General features: G+C 36.2%; 1 protein-coding gene across 2 annotated transcripts in view; it reads left to right on the forward strand.

The window, feature by feature from the left end:
* CERS6 (ceramide synthase 6) overlaps positions 1-22514 on the forward strand; it is a 280962-nt gene that overhangs the window by 221449 nt on the left and 36999 nt on the right. For both annotated transcript variants that reach the window (XM_081052700.1, XM_081052699.1), the window contains exons 7-8: positions 7424-7552; positions 10274-10380. In XM_081052700.1, coding sequence (XP_080908826.1) covers positions 7424-7552; positions 10274-10380 — 236 coding nt within the window. The remainder of the gene's footprint in view (positions 1-7423; positions 7553-10273; positions 10381-22514) is intronic.

The raw sequence follows: 22514 nt of genomic DNA on the forward strand, positions 1-22514 counted from the left end.
CCTTTCTTCTAGAAGTGGGTCTGGTTCCATATATGTTCAGAAGTGTCCCCTCTCTACTGCCTCCTTCTTCCTAGTTGTCTTCTCTCATTCATTTGTCTCTGAGAAGCAGCCCGCTGTGACAGGAGCCTTAGCACTGGATTCTGGTCTGGCTCTAGCCTGTCTTCATTATGTGACTTTGGAAAAATCAAGTAGCATCGCTGTGCCTCAGTTTCTTTATAAAATGGAGTTCGGAGAGTACTTGCTTTATGGGGCTGTTGTTAATAAATTGCGTTGTCAGACAGAACCTTTGGAGCTTGAGAATTAGCAGGCAGATCACAGGTAGTTCAGCAGCCAGTCAAAGTGGAGTGGGGCTTGGCTAAAAACACGAGCATTTCAGGCAGAAAACAATCTGTGAGGCCAGTGGCCTGCATGTGGGCAAGAAGGAACTTGAGGAGTGAATTCTACAAGTAGAGTTCTGTCTGTTTGTGAAGGTGGGTGGAGAGCTCAGGCAGCTGAAGTTAGAAAAGATAAGGCTGATGATAACAATGAGTTCCTTTGAACCTCTCTGACAATTTACAGCCTCATCCCAATCTGGTTGACTTGAAGGAGACTTTCCATCTTCCATCAAAACCACCAAACCGAGTCCTTGGTTGCCCTTGTCATCACCCATTTGGGCCTCAAGAGCTTTAGAGTAAACATGAGGATGATGACTTTTGAGTCCTGGGATAGTTCTGATTTTAGTTGAGCACAGTCTGCCCCCTACCGATCATTCTGGATGTTTTCAACCAGGTTTGGTTAACTTGATCTCAAGTGCTGTCATTGCCTTTGTCCTTGGGAATATTACGAAATTAAAAAAACAAAAAACAAAACAAAACAAAAAACCCAAAAAGAAACTGGAGAATAAAGTCTGTTAACCTATGCATCACTGAAGACTGTTAGAGTATATTTTAAATGTCTCAGAAGTGATCCTTCTGGTATGAAAAGCTGTACAAATTAGTTTGGCTGGGCCAAGAGTAGTTTAAACAGAGCCCAGAAAGTTTATATTAAAGGCCTCCAACTCCTGAAGTTTTTATTTTGGCAAGACTTGTAGTGATGGAGAACTTCTGAAGACCCAAAGTTCAATGAGAAAAAAGACATGCATGTATAATTTAGAAAAATATCTGTACCATTTGAAAGCCAAGTGCATTTGGAGAGGGTGCTTTTGATGGGGAGAGGAAACAAAAGCATGAAGGAGGACTCCAGGGAATTACAAATTAAGTTCTGTGCTCTGGCCAGGCACACTGGAAGGGAATTGGTGGCACCATCATACTGTTTTCTATTGTACAATTAAAATTTTATTGCATCCTTTTCCACAATAGTAAAATCAATTAAAGATTAAATATTAACAAAGTAATTCATAGTAGTCGAGATTATGAGTTCTTGGTCTTGAAATGGTACCATAAATGTTACACAGGAGAAGGATTGGGTAAACACTGCTTGTACAGCAGTTCTTTACTTCATTTATATATGTTCCCAGAAGCTATAAAGTAATGGCACATCTATCAGCAGAGAAAGTAATATTGAATCCAGACAGTGTTTGTTTTAAAAGCCAGTAAAGAAAATACTTGATTTTCAAATTATCTTGAAGTGGTGGTTGTAATTTATCATGAGAAGTTTAATGGTGATAGCTGCCAAAACTTTTTTTAATAGTGTATTTGAATTTTGAGATCCAGTTTTTGGGGGTTACTTCAGAATAGCTATGAAAATGAGATCTCTTGCATATTCTTTACCTGAAGAAAATGTGATGAAGCTGTCCATGTGACGATGAAATTGCCACATCTCAGAAAGCATGGCTAAGATTCCCATAATATGCCTCTGATGTGGCTCTAAGGCAGGGTCATCAAACATTTCTATAAAGGGCCAGACAGGACATATTTAAATGTGTGGGCCGTGTAATCTCTGTTGCAATGACTCAACTCTGCCACTGCAGCAAGAATGCTGCCTGACAGTAATTAAACAAGTGAATGTGACAGTGTTTCAATAAATCTTTCTTTACAAAAACAAATGGAGGGCCAGATCTGGCCTGGGGCCCATAATGCTCCTTTCTCTGCCCCAACGTAAACTGGACATGCATATTTTGTCAACAGTGAGGACGTCAGATCCGAGAACGGCTAGTAGAAATATTTAAACCACATTGGTGCATTGTTAAAAACATTATGATAGTAATAATAGTAAACATAAAGTCTTTAATCCAGTATTTTCTTGGCACTTACTGTTTTTAGAATGTTTGTATATGACAAGTATCTCCCTTAGGGACCAAAATCTGTACATATTTAGTCCAAAAGGGGAAAACCTAGTCAATTGGGGAAAATGTGTGGAAATAACTTTGACTCTAGATTTAGTGTGAATGAGGTTTTACTCATGGACTGAATTTTGGAGAATGGATAATTGAATTATTCCTGCCAGGACTCTACTACTTTATAATTGAACAAACATTTCCCAAATAAATCATACTTTTCCATCCCTTTCCAAATTTTACCATAAATATTTACCCTCGAGTACATAAACTACACATATGCGTGAGAATGAAAGTGAATTTTAGTTGGTTTTCAAAGAGCCTTGTTATTTGAAATACCTTTCTTTAAATGGCACATTTAACCAATTCTCTTTATAATAAGCTAAAATTCAAGACCAGTTAAAAGTATAATAACCAAATAAATTGTGGGAGATTGCAGCTACTCAAAGGTTTACATTTACATACATTTATGAGAACTTTTCACACCAGATGCTAGTAAAAAGAAAGGTATAATTTTCTTCTAATTGCTTAATATAGGACAAATCAGAATCAACCAATTTCTGTATATCACCCTGAATATACTTTCATTTCAGTCATTGTCTCAAGATCAAGACCGTTTTTTAGTCTCTTGTTTCTTTTCTTTTTAAGAGGTGCTATATTCATGCTGTTAATTAGGACGTTAACTATCCATAGCCAAAGGTTGAGTCTATTATATTTTCATATTCCTTCAATGGGAAAAGTATCTTAACTGTGATTATTGTTGGCATAAGTAAGCTTTGCCTGAACTCCTTCCCTTCTCTATCTCTATATTCATCCTGGAATGGAGATGGAGCCACTCTCCCCTGCTCTTTGCCAAAGTGTGCACTTGAAGTCTACTTCCGGCCCAGCCGTGCCACGCCCCAACATTCTGGGAGCTTTACCCCAGTTGCAAAATTTCTAGTGGGGAAATAGAAAGACGGTTATTCATTTCTAGGAAAAAAAATAAACAGAGCATTTTACTCTGTTAAAAGTCGTGCACATTTCTGTGTACCTTGAAGATTCAAATAAGAAAACTATTCTTTGAAAAAACAAAACCAACAGAAATAAGAGATTTCTATTATTGCTGCAGTTCCCATAAAATGAGATCAGCTTTAAATTATGCTGTTCGTTGTGTTTCACTTTCATAGTGAGTTTGAAAATCTGTTAAATGAGTAACCAGGTACTGATTACCTGATTTCTATTCATATGAGTTAGATTATAAGTTCATAATTATATTTGTCAAATTTATTAATTAAATTCAGGGAAGCTAATACATGCCATTTTTATCTGAGAAATAAGAGTCTTTGCCTTGCACATTCGGAGGTTTTTGTTGTTGTTGTTGTTGTTGTTTTGCGAAATGAGTTAGTTTTGCATTCATAAAAACATGTATATCAAGATGAATTTCTGGTGCCTCCTGAAGACAGAGTATTAATTCAAAGAGTCTGTGCCTGATCACTGCAAACAGAGTTTAATCATACATTACATCAGATATGTTCTTCTAGAACATGTCTTAATGAGAGAGTGATCCCTCTGGCTTTTTGGTGTTAATATATTATTGTGCATAAAATTCCTGGAGAACTGAATTAAGGATGCCTGTTCTCATTTTGATAGTTGGGAATGGATCCCAGGTAGGTGGAATTTTACTTGCACCCAGGTGTTTCTGATGTGGAAGCTACACAGAACAAACAGACTCTGTCCTAGGTTCTCCAAATGCCATTTGGAAATGTAAAAAGGAAAAAACAGCATGATCTTACCAACTTCTGGTATTAAAAGTGGATGACTCTTTTTTGCATTCTTTCATTTCCGACTTATTCTAATGGAGTTTGAGTCAAGACCACACCTAATTTTTTATCTGTCTCTGATAATATAGCCACTGGAATGAAGGCTGAGATCAGAGTACATATTGGGCAAGAAACATAGAAGGAGCCCTTGATGATTGCTGTGAATATGTCTAGAAACAATAAGTCAGAATAGCAGGAGGTTGGGGACACCACAAAAGCAGGTGGCCAGGCCAGTCTGTTTGGAATAAGAGCTTTTGGAATCAATCTTCAGTCTGAGAGCCAACAAAAATGCACAATCTCTCTACTTAATTGCTGCTACTAAAAATGCACTAAAACATTCTCAACCCCAAATGCTAAGGTTCCTGCAGCCATGCGTGTTTTTACATACACAGCAGTTATCACTTTCAGTGGTAACAAACACAAATCACTTTCAGTGGTAACAAACACAAGGATGGGCATTTCCCACCCTGCATTGATAAAGTCCAAATTGACAATTTGTTTAAAAACTGTTATTTGGACCAGATATAGTGTCTTCTTTTAAAAAGTGTCAGGGTGAGGAAATGTAACACATAAAATAATGACTGCGTGGCTTTTATTAAAGGTATTTCATTGTGTGCAATGCTTTCTGAAGCAGAAATATAATAGACAAAATTCATTATTCATGCTTTTTCATATTTATATGGATATGACTGCATAATGAAAATTGGTCTTCTGCTTAAGCAAAACTCTGAGTCCCTCAGTAATAAATGTTTTCTAGGACTAGGGGATTTATATGCAGAAATCATCCTCACAAAGCAAACTTTGTCTGAAAAATAAGGCTCTTATTTTTAGGGGAGCCTTGCTGTATTGCCAACAGCTTTGTATTGTTTATTGACATTTATATCACATCCAAATCAGGAAGCTTAATTATAAAATGGTCCTAATCCTCCATAAGTGGATTGATTAAAATATAAATTCTGATCAATTTAGATTTATTCATTTTTAAATTAAATAGAGAAAAACTCTTGTTCTCTTCCAAAGAATCAAGAGCAGTCATTCAGGTCTGAACAATGGGAAGTATGCAAAGTATTGTTCTGGTTAGATACTCAGACGGTTAGACTTTAAAACCTGTGTGTTAAGCATGGGCAGATATAAACTCATTGAGCTGTTGAATTAAGCACTGTGTGTTTTCGTTTAATTATGCTTAGGAAACAATTTAAAGTATCAGTCAATAGGGTAGCTCCACCTTAGTTGACCCATTGTTTTGAAATAGCTATTGTCTGGTAAGTGCTGGAACCTAAATACATTTCAAATAACAGCCCGGAGAGAACAGATTTCCTCTTCTAGTGGGAAACATTATCAGAGCAATTTTGATTGTATGCCTAAAGCATTTTGGTATTGTCCAACCTTAATGATTTTGGACAATCCTAGCTACAACCAACACATCAGAGAAAATCAGAAGTAGGTAAAACTGCTGGTAAATTGAGTTGTGTACACAATCACTCATTAAATTCAGAGCATGGTCTTCATTTCTCTCTGCCAGTGAGCTGAGAACTAGATGTGAATGTGGTTCTGGAGGAAGGAGAATAGTGGTAGGTGAACAGGGGCAGAAGTTTGCAGGACTCAGTTCTGCAATTCTGCTGTGGGTAGATAGAATTAACTGAGAGACAAGACATGATTCTTCCAGCAGTGGTATCCGCCATCAATACGACAGGGCTAACTAAGTTGGAGACTATGTTAACTGTAAATAAGAGAAATAATTGCACTTCATTTAAAAATTATCTGACCTGATTTAGGAAGCTAATACAACAGGTCCTTGAATAACGTCTTTTTGTCGTTTCAAAGGTGTTTCATTATAACAATGAGATACCATAGGAAATTAACTCTTGTTTATATCAATTACTCTGTGGTAAAATTGGTTTCATTACATGTCATTTCACTTTAAGTCACAGAAGTTGTTGAAGACCTTAAGTGAAGACTTACTATACATTGTTTATCCTAATAATAAATCAATATGTATGGTTATCCATAAATGTTTGGCACTTTTCAAGGCAGAAAAAGTAATCTCTGGACATGTTTGCCAAAGTGTATACAGAACTATTTAAGCATTTTGGGCTTTTTGGTTTTTTTTTAAACATACACATCTAACTTTATTTCATTATTGTCATTTAAAGCTTGACATTGTAAAACATTAAAAGGCATTTTTAAGAGTTCTGCATCACAGTAATATAAACAGTAGAAATATCCATAGCTTCATAGACTCAAGTTATCAATATGGGAACTATACAATGAAATAAAGGCAGAAAGGATCTAATAGGAGCAATATTTCATTACTTATGGATGATCATTAATTACTTCCAGGATCTAAACAAAGACCATGGTGTAAATGTTTTAAAACCATTTAAAAGTTGTTAAAGTTTACCTCGCAAACTCTAAACTATATGACATCAACAGCTACTAAATAAATAGGGTGTATATGTGTGTACACTTGCTCTCTTTCTCTCTCAGTTTCTTAATATGCTTTCCATTTTGCCTAATTTTTACTCTACAAAAATGGCTTATAAGGGAGTAGTCCTCTTTCTTGAAGGCTTCACGTAGATCACCATTAGAGCCAATCCTGGCATTTAAGTCCCTGAGAAGTTTGAGTGTAGTCTGGGAGAAATAAAGATTAAATAATAGTAAAAATACCAGTAAAAGAGACTATATTTCGAAGCAACAGAAATTGCATATCACAAGAAACCATGTCTGGATGGTCAGGAGATAAACTAGTATCAGAAAAAGATGATCTTTTCACATGGGCCAAGAAGCAGCTCCTTTGAAGTTGACCAAAATAAGGATAGCCAATTTCCATTATTTTTGCCAGTTGTTTTCCCAATAACTGTTGATTGGTGATGGCTAAAATTCAGATCTTGTTTGTGTAGAATCCATTAGAAAGGCCAATATATTAGGATTCTTATTTTAATATCCCAAAGGGCGTGCTCCAGGAGAAGGACACAGAAATAGAGAAGTGAATCTGCATTGCTGCCCAAGAGGTTTTCCTAAAGTACTTCTCCAACTCTTATCCAAGCAAAGCAGTGTCTTTCTTTGCTTGAAATCCTGCGGTAATTTGTCCCATATCTTCAAATTCCTTGGGTTGGTACAAAACATTCTTTATGTTCTGGCCTCAGTCCTGGAGTTTATTGCATTCTTTACAATCACTGGTCTCCTGTGTATCTCTCCCATTATATGGTGAACTCACAGAGGGTAGGAATTATATTTTACTCATTTTAGTATTCCCAGTGCTGGGCCCATGGAGAGCCTCAGGAAGTATTGGTGGAATGGGTGACTAGATGATTGGAAATGTTTTAATAGTCCTAAGCCCTAATGTGGCTGTGTTTTTTCCTTCCCCAAGGATTTTGGCATTATGTTCCTGCATCATCTTGTGTCTGTTTTCTTGATTACCTTTTCATATGTCAACAATATGGCCCGAGTAGGAACCCTGGTTCTCTGTCTTCACGATTCAGCTGATGCTCTTCTGGAGGTAAAAGTTTTCTTCATCTTTAAGAGTACAAAATCTAGAATTTAGGAAGTCCCTGAGATCATCACCTCCATATTATGCTAGAGGGTTCTGGGGACAATAGTATATGACTGCTTTGAAACTGCAGAGTCTTTCTTGTAAGTGAAATTGCTGAAAGTGAGACTTTAAGTTATTATATAAATTTTTGTATTAAAAATGTTCATCATGTTAGCATTCTTTATTAATAGAATAATGAAAACCTTTATTATTCCACACCTAAGAAATGAATGTTTCACATTAGGAAAAGTATTACTTGAACAAGTTTTATTTCTGGTGTTATATTTTTCACACTGATTTATCCAGAAAGTGTATATAACTCAGTTTAGTTATTAATGGGAATTGTACTTCCTGATGAAATCAATTAGTTGTCATAGTTTTTATTGCCAATATACACATTATCCTATTATTTTTACACTGGAAAGTGTATACAAATAGCAAATTATATATAAAAATTGTTTTCTATGTGTATAAATGTAAAGAGTATCTGAGGATATTTTGCTTATACTTTGATTAACTTTATAAACCATTATCATTTAGAATTATTAAAGTAGAAAAAAAGAGTAAAGAAAAATGCTATCTCAAAGAAAATTTTGATGTGATATTTACTTTTAATTATGGCTCCTATGAAGAGACACTCAGTAATATTACATAATTAAAGTTTTTTTTACTTTATACTAAGAAATTTATGTAACTAGTCAAAAATAAACCAGAGTACAAATTTCATGTAGAAATAAGTCTTAGAATCTGTTTTTGATTTTTCATTCCTTTTGGCCCACAGTTCTGCCCCTTTCAAGCATTTATTGTCAGTGTGAATATAAAATAGAGGTGCCCTCAAATAATGATCTATTATTGCATTTAAGCAGAAATCCCATGCAGTAAAATTGATTGAATCTACTATAAAAGCAGTTAGTCAAGGTTTGAAGTACATTAACACTTTATTAAAAAACTCTGGCCCCTATAAGGTTATAAAACAGAAAAATAGTCCTAATGGGCTAGGATATGTCAGATGAGAGTTTGGCACTATGATATTTAAGTGCTTCAAGCGAGGCTCTCTCTCTTCCACATATTTCTTAAAGGAGAAGTATAGTTAGTATAGGGGCAATCCTCTGAATATCAGTTACCATTTGGTTAAATCCTATGTATGCTTGACAGTAGAAATTTATACAGCATTCTACAGTTTTGAAATTAATCCTGTACAGTCTGCCAACTTTAATCTCTGTGGAAATGGCTGGCATGATGTTTGATACAGCCATGATTCAGAAAATGTTGGTTGAATAGGCATGTACCACTTTAATCTAGAAAAGAAAAATGATCCAGAAATCCTAGTCATGTGGCTTAAGAGCAAATGTTTTTCGTCACCTGGATCCTCTTTGATATTGTAAAATATTACTTGAGAATATCCAAATAATGGGATGTGTTGATAGTCAACTCTTTGAAGTGGGATCTATAGCCTAGACATTTCCAAAAATAATTGATGTTTAATGCTTTTTATTGAATACTGTGAATGAATATAAAAGAACAACTACATGGTTACCTAGCCAGAAACAGTCAGAAGGTGCTTTTTTTTTTTCTGAATATAATTTGTGGTGTCACACCCAAAGTATTCATGAAATTAAAAGTTCATCTTGGCTTCTACTCAGTAAATAGATTTTCCCCTTAGGAATATATTTTTCTCAGTGTTTTGTATTTTACTTAAATATATTATAGTTTTGTGGATATTGTCAATAGTCTTTTCAGGTTTGACTCAGTTAATTTAACTTTCCAAGAAGTAGGAAATACTATTATGAATTCCAAAGACATCTTCAATTTGTAAGCCTGTCTGTGGGTGCTTGTGAATTCTAGGTGAAAATGTAAAAAGAGGTCATCAAGCAAAATTATGTTTTTGGTGGCACCTCTCTTTACTTAGACTCATCCATAAAAAGTAGATGGTAGAGAAGGGGATGTGATTTCTTCCCTACACTAATTTATAATACAAAAAGTGGTCACTTAAATCACTATCATAAATATTAGCATACTTATCACAGACATTTTGAACATTAGCGACTTTCATCTAGAAGATGACCCATTAATGTAACTTTGAAAATTATACCTAAATGGATTCATTGAAAAAAAAAAGATCTTGACACCTTCTTCATTTCTAAATTTATGAGACTAAGCCAAGAAACTGTCTCCATAGAATTCTCCTTATGCCTCTCGAAAGAAAACCTATAAATCTAAGTAGAGGGAGAAAAAAATGCAGAAAAGCTCCATGTATTCTGTATGAAGTTTGTGGCCACAGTGTTTGGAACTCATCAAAGGTTTAAAGGATTATATAACATTTTCTATTTTGACCTGTTATGCCAAATTCCTATTTTAGTGCCTTTGGCTAGCTAATATCTTCTGTAATGCAAGAATTTTTTTATTTTTCTGTTTTCCTGAAATCAACCATATAATTGAATTTTTTCAGTTTGCTGAATATTTTATTAAATCTGTAACAATCAGTAGTTCTACTAATGGCTAATGCTGTATTTCACTCAACTTATGGGTAATTTATGAATACTGATGCATGATGCATGACATTCCAAAGTAGCGGGCAATTTTATGCATCTGATCACTTATAACTTATAGGAGACTTGTGCATATTGAAAGAAGGTTTTCATTTATCAATTTAACTAAATTAATATGTCACATTTTTTCCTTTCGTAGGCTGCCAAAATGGCAAATTACGCCAAGTTTCAGAAAATGTGTGATCTCCTGTTTGTTATGTTTGCCATGGTTTTTATCACCACACGACTGGGTATATTTCCTCTCTGGTGAGTATCCCATCTTTCTGATAGAGCCACCCCTTCCAGATAGGCTTGATGAACCATGTTTCTTTTGAACTTCACTCCAAATAGTTACAGGTTTAAAGAAAGTGAGGGAGGGACTCAAGAATCAGCTTGATTTCTTCTTCCAGAAGAGGGTTGCACTCTACTGATGTTTTTCCACAGGATAGTTAAAAAAGGATGTGGCTTACGTAGGTTCTGGAGCCACAGAAAGTTGTCAGCCATTTTAGGTTCAGTCTAGGGTCTGATTCAAAAACCTTAGCCATGAAAGTTGTAATTAACAAAGGAAAGATGATGTTGCACCAGTTATCTACCAGGGATCCTCCTGTACCAGGACTGGCAGCAACAGCATGACCAGAGAACTTGTTAGAAACACAGCTTATTAGGCACCACCCCAAAGTGACTGAATCACAAACTCTGGAGGTGGGGCCTGGCAATCTGTGTTTTGATAAGTATGCCTGATAATTCTGCTCTGCACTAAAGTTTGAGAACCACTGTCCTATGTAATTCTCCTCATCAGCTATATTTATAGCTAAAGCAGATTGAAGGTATCTAAAACAAATCCCTAAAAGTTCTCCATGGACCCTGAATGTCTGAATATGTTTTGTTTTGGTGAGAGCTAAGAAAACAATGACAGATTTTGAAGGAATTTGAGAATCCTTTCTATTGAAAATAGGTCCACAGTCATTAATCATTTTTTGGAAGGCTATTACTTGAGCTAGGAAAAAAATGAGCTCTCTATATCACTTAAAGTCTAGCATTGATGGCAGATTTTTTTTTTTCTCTATTTTGAGAAATTGATTTGAATGGGAAAATAAAGCAATGGAAGTAGGAGAAAGCCAAACGGGGAAGGGATGAAATAATACCTTGCATTTCAGCCCCAATAAAAAAAATATACACAAATTAATCATACACACATGCGCAAGCGTGCACACACACACACACACACACACACACACACACCCCTTCTCCTTAAGGCTCGCAGCCCTTTTTTGGTCATTACTTATGACGAAAATCTTTTCCAAGCAGCAGAATTCTGTGCTGACAGCTGGCATTTATAAAACCTTATTATAGTTTTACATAGTTGTAGATAGGAAATATTGACGTATTTTTGAGTATAGTGTATCTATATTTATTTCAGGATTGGGGCTCTTTCAAGATTACTAGCAGAACTAGTGGTAAGAATTTGAACAGAAGAAATTCAAGTAAAATCCGGGAAATATTTCTCAAAAGAATAATAGAAAACTTTTCCTATTTAGGATTTCAGAGAACCTGAGTTTTAAAGAAATGAGCATCACTCTCAAGTACTTTGATTTATTAGGTTAGTGCAGAAGTAATTGTTGTTTTTGCAATTATTTTTAATCTTTTACACGGCAATTACTTTTGCACCAAACTAATACTTATTTCCCTTTAAGGGTAGATTAAAATTCAGATGCATCTCTTCTCCTCCCCTCTAGTTAATGTGTAAGAAAAGCTCTTCAGGTTCAGTCTAAAACTTCCATATTTGGAAGTTGTCTTTGTCTTTTCCATATTTTTGGGCTGTGGATTCTTGAATATACTGCCATTTTTAATGCATTTGGTGAATTTATTGGGCACTTACTGTGTAACCAGTAGTGGGCTGGGGGCTGAAAATTCAATGAGGCATCGGGCTTCCTTGGGGCATTTGCAGTTGAATCCCTCCAGCTCCCTTCAGTAATCTCGCTTATAATTTGGGGGTGCCTAGAAGTTATTAGTTATTTTGTGACCATTTACTGGTGATAAATAATATAGTAATATTAAATACTTTGGTTGAGGTGTATTAAGGAGCTCTGAAGCTCATAAAGCATTATATTAATATTAGACAGAGTATGTGTGTGTGACACTGGTGACTGGAGGGGAGGTGCTGGAAGTAGATTAGATTTCCATTTAACAAGCATTGCAGACTTATTTCTCCTTCAAATATCTGTGCTTTGGCTGGAAGAAGAAAGAAAGGTATTCCCTGTTCCCTCTACTTCTTTTAATTTTCAGTCTATTTATTTTGGAATCACCACAGTACCTTCCAGATTCCTCGTGACGATACTCGTATTTGTGTTCCCATGTGAGCCATCAGAATTGTTGTAATTAGAGTGTTTGATAACACCTAGTTCTTTGTGTTGTGTCTTTAGTTTATTTGTGTTTTTGCCTCACAAAGACAACATACACGTGAGCAGCCTTTTCAGAATTATGCACTGCTCAGACTTCTCTTTTGGTGATAATACATCCTTCTAGAACAGCACTGTCCAACAGAAATACAATTCAGGCTTCATAGTCATTTTAAATGTTCTAGTAGCCACATTAAAAAAGTAAAATGCTGACCTCTATTTAAACGTTTATTTAACTCCGTATATGTAAAATATCATTTGAACGTGTAATCCATGTTAAAAATTATTTAGATGATTGCATTTTTTATTACATACTAAAAATCTTCAAAATACAGTATGTGTCCCACATTACTGCATCTACTTAAAAGTCTATGTATTTTAGCCTTTGTGTTATAGTTGGACAGTCAATGATTTGATCCTTTCTGAGAGTAAGTCTATCTATCTATCTATCCATCATTGTTAACTATTACCATTTTTATTGATCTGCTTCTGTCTTTCCTCAACTCTATATATGTGTAACCCCTGAAAGTTCCGAACAATTTTACTATATTTTATGAAGCTGTGATTTCAATCGGCACAGAGTAGATTGTGCTCAATCTCATTATAGCGTCCATCACAATGGCTACTCAATCGTATTTGTCGAGTGAATTAGGTACTCTTTATTCTAAACGGTGTCACTTTGTTCTCTTAGTTGAGCTCCTTAAATCGTTGTGAACTGGATAGGTGCAGTTTCTCCCTTATTAAACAGAGAACTCTGATTCATTTAGTCAGTGATTTACCCTGTCTCTCTGGACACTGGTCTCCTGACATTGGTTCAATTTAGCCAGCACTTACTAAGTTCCAGTTGTTCTTCCTACAACACAATACTATCTTCTTTAACGGAGGAGGCCATAAAGCTGTTGATGAGATACAATTTTGGCAGTTGTTACATAAAAGAGAGTTGTTTTAAAATGATTGTCCTTATCATTCTCCCCAGCCAAGATACTATTGTAAGCATCATCATCTCTCGGCCTTATGTTAGAATCTGGTAACAAAAAAGAGAAATCCACAAAGATCTTGAAAGGGAAGTAGTAGTATGCTGCAGTCGATAAAATACGGCCTACTGTGAGTCGTGGTTCTGCCCTCACTGTGTGTCTGAAGAGCACGTGTGTAACTTCTCTGTACCTATGTCCTCATCAGGAAAATAAAAATAATAGCAATTGTTCCACCTACCTTACCAGGAAATGTTAAGAATCAAATGAAATATTATTTGTAGCAGTGTTCTTTATAAAGTACTTTATAAATAGTATGCATTTAAAAATGTATATTATTTTTAAAGATAGCCATTTCCATTATGGCCAAGTGGTCAGAAATTTTTATTACAGGATTTAACCATCGATTAATCTATATTAAAGAACTATAACCATAAATTATTTTGAAGTAAAAGTTTTAAATGCTCTCTCCAATTATGAGACTCAAAATATCTTGTTTTAGTCATTTCTGTTCTTAATGAGCATGTAACATTAGTGAGGCATGCACCAACCAGGTTGCCTCATTCCCCCAAATCCTAAACGACTGTACCTATCCTAAGCCACCACAAGTAACCATTACTATTCACAGAGTCTCACAGAATTTCATAAAATGCAAGTATATGTCAGGCTCTTTCTTTCCTGCAAGTCACGGACTAACAAGCCAATATCCAGCCAAAAACGGGCATGTCACAGTTGCCAGAACTTCTTCCTATGGCCTAATGATGACTTTCCACATCCCCATTCATATCCCTGTTCACCAGAAAGGAACCTCTGGGCTACAGGAAAGTCAATTATGTAACTTCAATGGTCTGTGGCTATTCAGACTGAAGCATGTGACTTCTCAGAATGTTACTTTCTGTTGATCTCTATCCTGGAAAGTAGGGGATTTATTTGCTGATTTGTACTCTCTGAAAGTCTCTGCAATGAAACAAACAAGCAAACAAACAAACAAAAAACACACACATTACAGAGGTGCCCTAGATTTTTCTTTTTATCATTTTCCATAATAAGATTTGAAATCCATCCAGATGTGTATGGGAATATCATCTTCGTTCCTGATTTATTTTTCAGGACATATTTTACTGAAATAGTGTGGCTTATCTGCTTTTCTGAATATTTAATAAGATCAGTCTCAGAACTCACAAATTTGGAGAAGCTAGCTTTTTGTGTTTCTTTCTCTAGAATCCCTTGACAGATTTTCTCTGGAATTTTCCTTGGTGTTGGTCTATGTTAAATATATTTGAAAGATCAAAGATGAAACCTGAAATCTTTGGCTGTTAGGTATTTTGGCATGCTTTTAGTTATACTGACATGTATTAGTATAACTTAATATCTTTAAAGGCGGGGTAGAATTGTGTGGAAATAATGTCTATTGACATGTATTGTCTCTTTTCATGTGAACATAATACTTGTAATATAATCTAAAGATTGAGGGGTTAGACCAGGAGTCAACAAACTCTGGCCTGTAGAACAAATCAGCCATCACCTGTTTTTATAAATAAAGTTTTATTGAACCACAACCTTGCCCATCTGTTACATGTTGTCTTGGCTGCTTTCTGCTACAATGGCTTGAGTAGTTGGGATAAAGTATATGGCCCTCTAATCTTAAAATATTTACCAGCTGGATCTTTACAGAAAAAGTTTGCCAACTCCTGGGCTGGGCCATTAAAAAAATTAGTCTGATGAGTAGGCAGTGAGGGGAGTGATGTATTAAATGTATTCAGTGTTTGGATGTTCTCTAGAAGTATTGTCTGCCTTAGGCAAAAAACATTCTTAATAATGTGTGTGGGGGTGGGAGGAGGCAGACTATGCCCTCAAGTAAGCCTTTTCCTTTTGTGATTTGAGTCAACAAAAAAAATTCAGTATCCTAGTAACGCTCTCGACACAGAATTAATGTCTTAAGTGTTCTTCCCTTTCTCCCAATCACTACAGAGAATCATTTACTAGGGAAAGAGAACACGTAAAAAGATTCTTTTCTCAAAGTATTGTGAAACGTGTTTACATATCATCTATGGAAAAAAATCAGTCTGGCCATTTCATCTGTTTTAAAAATATCAGAGTATTGTAATAAAGTTTAATATCAGGGCCAGAGATTTGAAAAATATATATATTTGATCAAGTATCTCACTTATTTGAAAGTGATGCTTTATGGAAAATATTGTAACAGATGAAGAAGCCGCATCACTTCTTTTCCGTTTGCTTATGTGATTATAAAATGCAGTTGTCTATCAGCCTAGTCCTCTCCTCCTCCATTACCCTCACCGTCCTGACTGCGGTGCCTGGGTTTTTCCTGCCAGCTGGCCTCTCTGGCCACACCTAGCCGCTTTCCAATAGTTCCAAGCTCAGCCTGGGACCAGCTCGTGCCTGCCTATTGCCTCCTTCCCAGTCTGGACCAGCATTGAGCTACCCCAGAATCCCTCCCTGCAGAATCCCCATCTGCAGAGCTCTATGGCACTGTCGGTGGAGGCCACCCTGGCTGTGTTCTCAGAACTTTCATTCTCAGAACTTCATCCATGCCTTTGACTGTCACTTCGGGGATGGCAGTGTAGCCAAGGAGAAAGGGCCACATCCCTGCAGTAATGCTATGCCTTCTGGGGATATATCTTATCAGGTATTTTTATTTAACTTTCTATGACTTGAGGACAAGGGAGCAAACCCTTTGTAAATTCCTCATAGGAAAGGAGCCACTTATGCTTTATAGATCTCTTCAATGCACTTTCCTGGGAACCTGCGGCATGTCAAGCACAGTGTGGATGTTGGGCACGTAGATATTGATTAGGTCATGAGCCCAGGAACATACAGCATCGCAAAACCATCAGTAAATATTGGTTAAATAAATAAGTGAAATTTCAGAATTTCCCATGCAGAATTTCCCATGTTTGGTGCTATCATGACTGAGACTTTGCCGCCCACATGTACTTTTCCTTCTGATACAGACAGGCCAGTCAAAGACAAACCTGACAGTGACTCGGGAACTCTCAAAAGCATGGGCATTCCAGCCACTGAATCCTTTTGCTCAGACAGAATTTATAGAAACAGAATTGTGCAATTGTTTCATAAACTCTGCCTTTGTCCGCAGCAGGTAATAAAGCAGAAATGCTTAATATAAAATGCTGAATGTCAAAGGATTGTAAATACAGGTGTTAAACATATGCATATAAAAAAAGTCATCAAACAGGTAGATATACTGAAGATGCGAGCCGTGACTAGGAGCCTGGTTGAGGGCACGGCAAGTACATTGGCACAATGGCTCCTAATGAGTGAGTGTTTGGATGAGGAACCACACAGAGAGGAAGCTGTGGAGAGGTTCTAGGGCAGTGTAGCAAGGGAACACTTGTTCAAGAGAAGGAGAAGTAGAAAGAAAAAGAAATAGAGCCTCATTCCTCCATCCAGGGGTTGACCCACGAAAGTGAACAAGAGCACACAGAACACCATCCCAATGTAGTAATTTTTAATGCCGCCCAAGGGCCCTGGACAGTTGTTCCCAACCACCATCCAGGACTTCTCATCCAGCTTCCATCAGTGTCAGGTTAGCTGCCCAACTTCACATTCGTAGCAAGCTCTGCATCTCTCAGAGCAACTTGCACCAACTCAATTTAGCTCTCCTTTTTTTTTTTTTTAATGGACAGCATATGAACCCACACCCATTTTTCACAGACACTGATGTCTTAGACTGCTTTGTATTCCATACAATCGAAACACATGCTTTAGAATTGTCAGAAAAATGAATATTTAATTTCATTTGTTGGCTGCTAATCCATTGCATTATGATCTTTGAATTATATATTCTTTGGGTCTGAAGAAGGGCAGTAAGCAGCACTCATTGAAATATAGTTTAAAACTTTTTGAAGAAATGGTTCTGAATACATTCCATTTCTTAGTGACATATCAGAATGGCCAGATTGAAATAGTTCCAATGTTTTTACATTCTGAGAGACAAAGAAGCACTATTTTAATTACTTAACATTTTTAGATTGTCTTTTTAATTGAAATGTAAATGTTATAAAAATGTATTTAATGAAATGAAATAGTCTGTTAACTATAATTTTACTGTCCAGTTGTGTATGTTAACCAAATAAGTAAATATTTGGGATTGTTTCCCAGCATCGCCTCCAGGGAGTGCCCTGGTTACCAGTGCTCCAACCTAGTCTCCTATCTTCTCACCTGCCATGCTCTGCAATCATAGTTGGTGGTAAGGATGGTAACTTGGAAAAGCAAAAGATTATGATCAAATAATAGTAAAATATTTTTCAGTGACTTTTTATTATGCTTTTTAACTAATAGTAAATGAAGAAAACAAAATAAGGAAAATTTTCTGTTTATCATTATGTTAACTACTCCCATTAATCAAGATTTTAGTCCAACAATTGTCCTTGTTCTTATCTGAACATATATAAGAATGTTTTATCTCTTGTCTGCTATTGAAGGGCAAAGACCTTGAAAAAGCAATGAATACTTTAAGTTGATTAATTAAAGTACCCTGTGGACACATCCCAATCGATCAATTCAGGAGCTAACAAGGAGCACTGAAGGAATTTTTCTATGTGTATAAGTCTCTTAAATGATCCCCCTTTCCCAGAATACTACATTATGTTAGGAGCACAATTTGCAAAGTCAGCAGTTTATTAAAACAGGTCAACCCTTTTCTACACATGAAGTCTACAGTATCGTTCAGAAATAAGTCAGGTGCTTCACAAAATAGGTTAAAGCTGCCGTGATGAAGTACAGAAGAAAGGGGGCATGGATGTTTCTCTCAGTAGTGAATTATTCATGGAGCCTGTGCCCCTTTTCTTTTCCTAGCCATATGATTGCATCTATTTCAAATTGTGTCTCCTCACCTCATTCAAAAATTTAATTAGATGTTTGAGTCCCCTACTCCCAGTAGCAACCACATGGCATTTTCCTGAAGCTATTCAGGTGCTATTATTTGATAATCATTCATTTCCTTGTCTCCCTTCTCCACTCAAGAGTGAGTTGTGACAGGGCTGGGACCATGTCTTGTTCTCCTGAATTCCCAGTACCGTGACAATACCCGGTATGCTGTAAGGTTGCTGATTTATCTTGCAGTAGATCTCTGTGATTTATTCTAAGTGTTAATTCGGAATTTACTTTCATAAAGGTGTTCTCCCCAAGCAGTAGTTTTTTTTTATTTATTTCAATATAATAGAATATCATCCTTATTATTTTCTTTCTCCCTAAATCAAGGAGGAATATTCTGAATGCCAAAGTAATGCTTATTTAAATTCCCTCTTTTCTTGAGCCTCATATCCTAACCTAATTCCCCTACCATAATTTGCCCACCCCACCATGCTATCCCTCACAGCTAGTGTTTGGCACAATCTCTCTTTCAGGCATAGAGTTGAGGGGATTGAACTTTGGGTGATCCACACTGAGTGGACATACTGATTTGTGACTTTGTGACTATTCTTTTGTTTCTAAGCTTGATTTCTACCCATTCTTCAAAGGTTTGGGGAAGATGATGAAAGATTGCCTATTCTGAAATAACTGCATGTGTAACTAGGATCATTGCTTATTTTTATCTTCTGGCCTATTTTTCTTACAAAAAAAAGGTGAAATAAAGTGGTACTCCATTGTGTATACATGAGACAGATCTATCGATCGGTAGATAGCTATTTTATAGATATTTATCATATATAGATATCTTGTTTTAGATATCTAATATATTTACATATCTTATTTATCATATATAAATATATTTATAAATATAAATATCTATATCTTAAGTAAATATATATTATGGATATTTCTATATTTTATTTTTGTCATATATTGAAACTTTGCTTATTTTTATCAACATCAAATAAATAATCACAGCAGCTGCTTCTATGAGTTCATGGGGCTTTTCTTTTCAGTAATTAAAAAGTGATGAGATTATTGATTGCTGCCTGCTGCAAAAGGAATAAAAGGAATAAATTGAATGATGTATTTTCCACATAAATTGGCCTTAATGGCTTTGAGATTTCAGATAAGGCAATTCTATTGCATTTACATGAAAACCTAACAGATTCATTAAAACTGCATTTTGCTGACACTTTTTATACCTGGAGATGCTACAAACAGATCTAAAACATGCACACCATCATTTCTACCCATGCTCAAGACATGCTTCCCTGGGCCAGTATCTTGAGAACCTTGAAAAATAGCCAGTAGATTTCTAAACCATTTGAGAACAAATCCAGACTGTTTTCCCCTAAGCCAAGAGTGAGAGAGGTTAGTTTTTCTTCTTCAAATTAACACCCTGTCCCCGTTCTAGTGTGCAGTAACCACTTTCTGCTCCTTACTGTTTCTACACCTGAGAACTTCTTGGCAGTAAAAATGATGCACTTTCCTTTTGGAGAAGGGAGAAAAATGTTTGACAGTCAGGTATGTTAGTCACTGGGGTTGTCATTTAACCAAGTGAATATCTAATAGTTTGATAGCAATATATAAAGTTATTTTTTTCTAAGGTATAAGCAGCTTCACTTCAGCACAGGAGAAAGACTAAGTACATTTATATTGAATTCTTCCAGCAGTGACAGAAGGCTTTGGTGATTATGCAAACAACTTGAAAGTAGATTGAAACATGATAATGGTCGAGGGGTAGGTGGGGGGTGATAGGGTTCTAGCCCAAGAGTAGAAATATGTGCTAGTCATCTTGTCTCATGACAAATGTTGTTTGTCCTCAGGAAAGTTTCTCGGGCCTTCTTTTTGATGTAATACAAAAAAAAATCAACAATAGTTTATATATTTTAATCGATGTTCAGAAAAGAGTCAATATCAAGTACTACAAAGGAAATGGAGATAAATGAGACCACTGGTCATGTAAAATTGTACATGTGCTCTTCTTCATCTGTAAAATGAGAGAATTGGAATAAATATCGAAGATATCTTCTAGCTCTAAAATGTCTTGATTCTATAATTTTACAATGAGAAATGGGTTAGGTGATCTTCCAGGGGGAAATTTTTGTAGAGTGATCCCTGCAAAGGATTCAGAGTGGGGGACAAGTGGGTAGTAATCAAGAAGAGACAGTGGACACAGACAACTTGTTTTAAAAGTTTGCAGTGTATAGAAGGAAAGAAATCAGGTGATTATCTGATTAATTACTGTATCAAATAAAGATTTTTTTATAGGATACTGGACATCTGTGCTTCCTTTTAGAAGCAGAGGAGAAAGAGTACTTGTAGGTGTTAGTGAGGAACCTATGAATTAAAAAAGTGACTCCAGCTTTGAGAGAAGTGAAGAAAGGGAGGCAGTCATCATCCAGTGTTGGTTCCAGTTAGATGACTTTTCAGGCACCCATGATTCCTTGCATCTGTGTAAGGGAACAGAGTGATGATACTGATGGTGGTGAAAAAGCAGAACACTGAGCAAGCAAAATCCCAGAGGATTAACAGCCAGGTGAAAGGACAGCCTTCTAAAAGGACAGCTTGTCCTTTTGAAGCATGAGGCAAGGAAAAAGGGAGAATGAAATACTGGGATGGAGGGAGATGTACACATGATAGAAATGTAGATCTGATGGTCTGCAGTTTTCTTAACAAGAAAACCACAGTCATACCTGACAAGATGAGAGAATTCCATTGGGATTTGGGTGAGAGTTCTGGAGAATGAGAACAGAGCTGTGACAAGAACTCATTGCCCTTTGAGCCAATGGTCAGTGAACTGCAGTCACTTCCTGGGAACTTGGAGCATTTAATACCAATGAGTCAGTTAATGTATTATGTTGTGACCATCCAAATTGGTATATCTGCTCTCTGAGTATTAGCAAAATTTTTCTGGATTCCTTGGAGCCCCAAACCACTAATTATAACTATTGCCTATTGCACAAGATCTCAGAAAACTGAAACCCAGAAAAGTGAAGTGATTTTCCCAGGTCCGCAGTGAGTTTTCATCATGGTCAAGGATAGAAACGTAACTTTGTTTTCTTTCCTAGTGTTCTCTGTGCACAGGGCATCAGTAAGGCAGTGTAGTCTGAAGAATAAAGCCGTGGACTAGGCTAACTGAGGCCATAGCATTGGCTCTGCCACTGATTTGGGGATGACTCATTTTCTCTAGGACTCAGATTTCTTATTGGTAAAAATTTCCAGTTTAATATCCTAGGTCTGAAAGAATGTGCAGCAGCTTCAAGGGCCAATTGAAGTTAGTACCCAAGGTCCTGGCTCCTGGGATTTCATTAACTGACTTCCAGCAATTGGGGATTATAGAAGGAAGAGAAGTTCATCATTCCAAGAAAACATTTAGTAATGAATTAACCACTTGAAAGATTAGTGCCCTCTCAACTATTCCTCTCTCCTGCCATTAATGCTTTCCTCACCAGTCTGGTGAGATGACAGAAGCGTGTCAAAACAATGCAAGTCAGTGACAAAATGAAATTCTACATGAGGCACAATATGCAAGATCTTATGAGGCCAGTGAAAGGGATTGTTGGACCTCTGCTCAAAACATACCAAAGCTGTTGCCAAAGGAGGAATTGGCAGACCATTTAACAATTGAAAAGGGGAAAATCAACAAGGATGGTGACATGATAGGTACTTCAAAAATGAAAGATATGAATTTCAAGGAATTGTGAGGGACCCTTGGGAAAATGTTGAAGCCCTCAAATATTCTTGCGCCTTTCTTAAAATTGTCATATACTCTACCACTCAAGTTTGAAGACAGTTCTATAATGCTCCCAATCAATACTTCATTCATTTTTCATTTGTTCTCAGTATTAGAACATAGTTACTATTATAAACTAAACTTGGTTAAATAGAAGATAAAATAAATTCATTTTTCTGAATTTTATCTTGTTTCCCAAAAGTCTTGATTGACTCTTTTATTCACTGTTTTCTAGGAAATTTATATTCAATTTTAAGTGAATTCGCTTTAAGTAGTTTTTTCTTGGTGGCAATATCCCTTTGATTGGGAGGACCTCCTGTACTCAGAACTTAAAGTGTGTATAATGTTTTTCTGATTTCCTAAATCCAGTCAGTATAACCTAAAAGAAAAAAAGTA

Source organism: Rhinolophus hipposideros (genome assembly GCF_964194185.1).
Source record: "Rhinolophus hipposideros genome assembly, chromosome: 6".
NCBI lineage: Eukaryota > Metazoa > Chordata > Mammalia > Chiroptera > Rhinolophidae > Rhinolophus > Rhinolophus hipposideros.